The sequence below is a fragment of the Tupaia chinensis genome, unplaced genomic scaffold, assembly GCF_000334495.1.
Source record: "Tupaia chinensis unplaced genomic scaffold, TupChi_1.0 Scaffold000605_1, whole genome shotgun sequence".
Lineage (NCBI taxonomy): Eukaryota > Metazoa > Chordata > Mammalia > Scandentia > Tupaiidae > Tupaia > Tupaia belangeri.
Window position 1 is genome coordinate 5,089,600 of NW_006160123.1, and position 1,897 is coordinate 5,091,496.

A 1,897-nucleotide genomic window follows, 5' to 3' on the forward strand; every position below is an offset into this window, starting at 1 on the left:
TATATATATATATCCTCCTAAAAAAAAATATATATATATAGGAGAGGTTTTATCTACAGGATGCATGTGCTTACCGGAAAGAAAGAGAGACAGAGACAGAAAGTGAGAAATCACCCCCCAGTGGGGACGACCATGCCGCAATCCCCCATTCTCCTCTCGGGATCCTAGGCATGTACACACATGTGCCTAGTGTGAGTTTAAGCCACCAGGTCCGGGACTTGAACCACGGGCGACTACATGAGAGTTCCGAGTCGCAGCAATTACGCTATCTGCTCGCAGGCAATGCCTAGAGAGTACTTAGCACAATGCGCTCAATCAGCGTCAGCTATTGTCACTGTCATCTTCACCAACAGGACAGCAGGGGTAGGCCACACTCCTGGTCTGCTCTCTGACTGCCACAGTAAGAAAGCTTTCTCCGCGCTCCCACCCTCCCTCCTCTCCCCACCATTCCCACGCCCACACACGCCAGGCCGCAGTCTCTGGGCCCGACATGGATCACGCTTCGGGAGCACATCTGCACACCTGCTGCGCTCCCCCAGGGCGCAGCGCACACGGCGGCAGCCCAGTCTCGCAATCTGCTGCCAGGAGACCCAAATGCACAGGGTAAGGCAACGCCACAGACTTTCAAAACTTCCTGGGAAAAAAAATGGAATTAAAGTACAATTTTCTTTTGGAACAAAAAAATTGAAATCGAAGCATAGTTTTTCTCCGCTCTAACACTCATTGCCCGTGAACTCCTGGAAGACCCCCTCGTGGTCTTCATCCCCACTCAACCGCGCGTCGTGATGCACACACACAGTGCAGCCTGCCAGGGGCCGGGGTCCTGGGGCAGGACAGTCCCGGGCGCCGGGGTTGAGACTGCAGCCGACCGGGGGCTGGGGGCGGCCCAAGAGCCGCCAGGTGATGCGGGTTTCCGAGCTCACAGTCCTCTGCAAGGCGCGGAGTTGGTGGGATTCGGGGTCCCCCAGTCTCGCCAGCTCCGCAACTCCCCCGGGACTTAACCCTTTGACTGGCAGCGTCGGCGGCCGCAGGGGTGAAAAGAGAACTGCGAGAGGCGCAGGCTCCTGGGACTGCCGAGTAATGGGGGCAGGTTTCGGAGAAGAGCTGAAGAGCGCCCCACATTTCCTACCGCCGATAACATCAGCGTTCGTCAGGTGGTTCGTGCGGGCGAGTGTGCGAGGGAGTGTGCGCGCGCGAGTGTGAGGCAGAGGGGCGCGCGCACAAAGTTTGTGCCTGCGGGTGCGCCTGGTGGGGCTCGCCGGCTCGGAGCGGCGGCGGCGAGGGCCGGGCGGGGAGCACCCGGCAGGCAGTGGCCATGCGCCGCGCCCCGCAGAGCCGGTCCCCCAGCGCCAGGTGAGGACGTGCCGGGAGCGCGGGCCGCGACCATGGGCACCCTGGGCAAGGCCAGAGAGGCTCCGCGGTGAGTAGAGACGGCGGCCTCGCGGCACCCATTTCCTTTCCTGGGGAAGGGGCAAGTACGCACGCTGCCCCCCGGAGAGCCCCTCCTTGATGAGAAGTGGGGGCGGGGACTGCGGGCCACAGGGGCGCCTCCCGCGACGGAAGTTACTGGTCCAGGTCGAGGGCTTCGGGGCCCGGGGATCTTGACTGAGGTCCTAGGTAGATGGCATGGAAGAGGGACTTGTCTGGAGCGCCCAGCGCGTTGCGCAGGGGCCGTGGGGCTGGGATCCCGGGGGCACGAGCGAGACCATAGTTCTCCCGGGGAGGTCCAGAAAGGCGAGGGTCGAAGCCCCTCACCGAGCCGGCGCTAGCCCACGGGCCTCTTCCCCCAGATCCGCACCAGCAGGCACCCCGGACTCCCACTCGCAGACTTTCTGCACCCCCCGCCCCCCCGCACCTGCTGCTGGCTGGGACACCGGCAGCGCCCCCTCGGGGCGCA

The 1,897-nt window shown here is 62.9% G+C and overlaps 1 protein-coding gene across 1 annotated transcript in view; it reads left to right on the plus strand.

Annotated features, from left to right (window-relative positions):
* The first annotated feature begins 894 nt into the window (after positions 1-894).
* Positions 895-1,897, plus strand: part of LOC114009702 (RAS guanyl-releasing protein 1-like) — a 5,448-nt gene continuing 4,445 nt past the window's right edge. Inside the window, exon 1 of the mRNA XM_027775843.1 lies at positions 895-1,420. Within this exon, the coding sequence (XP_027631644.1) occupies positions 1,386-1,420 (35 nt within the window). The 5' untranslated portion in view covers positions 895-1,385. The remainder of the gene's footprint in view (positions 1,421-1,897) is intronic.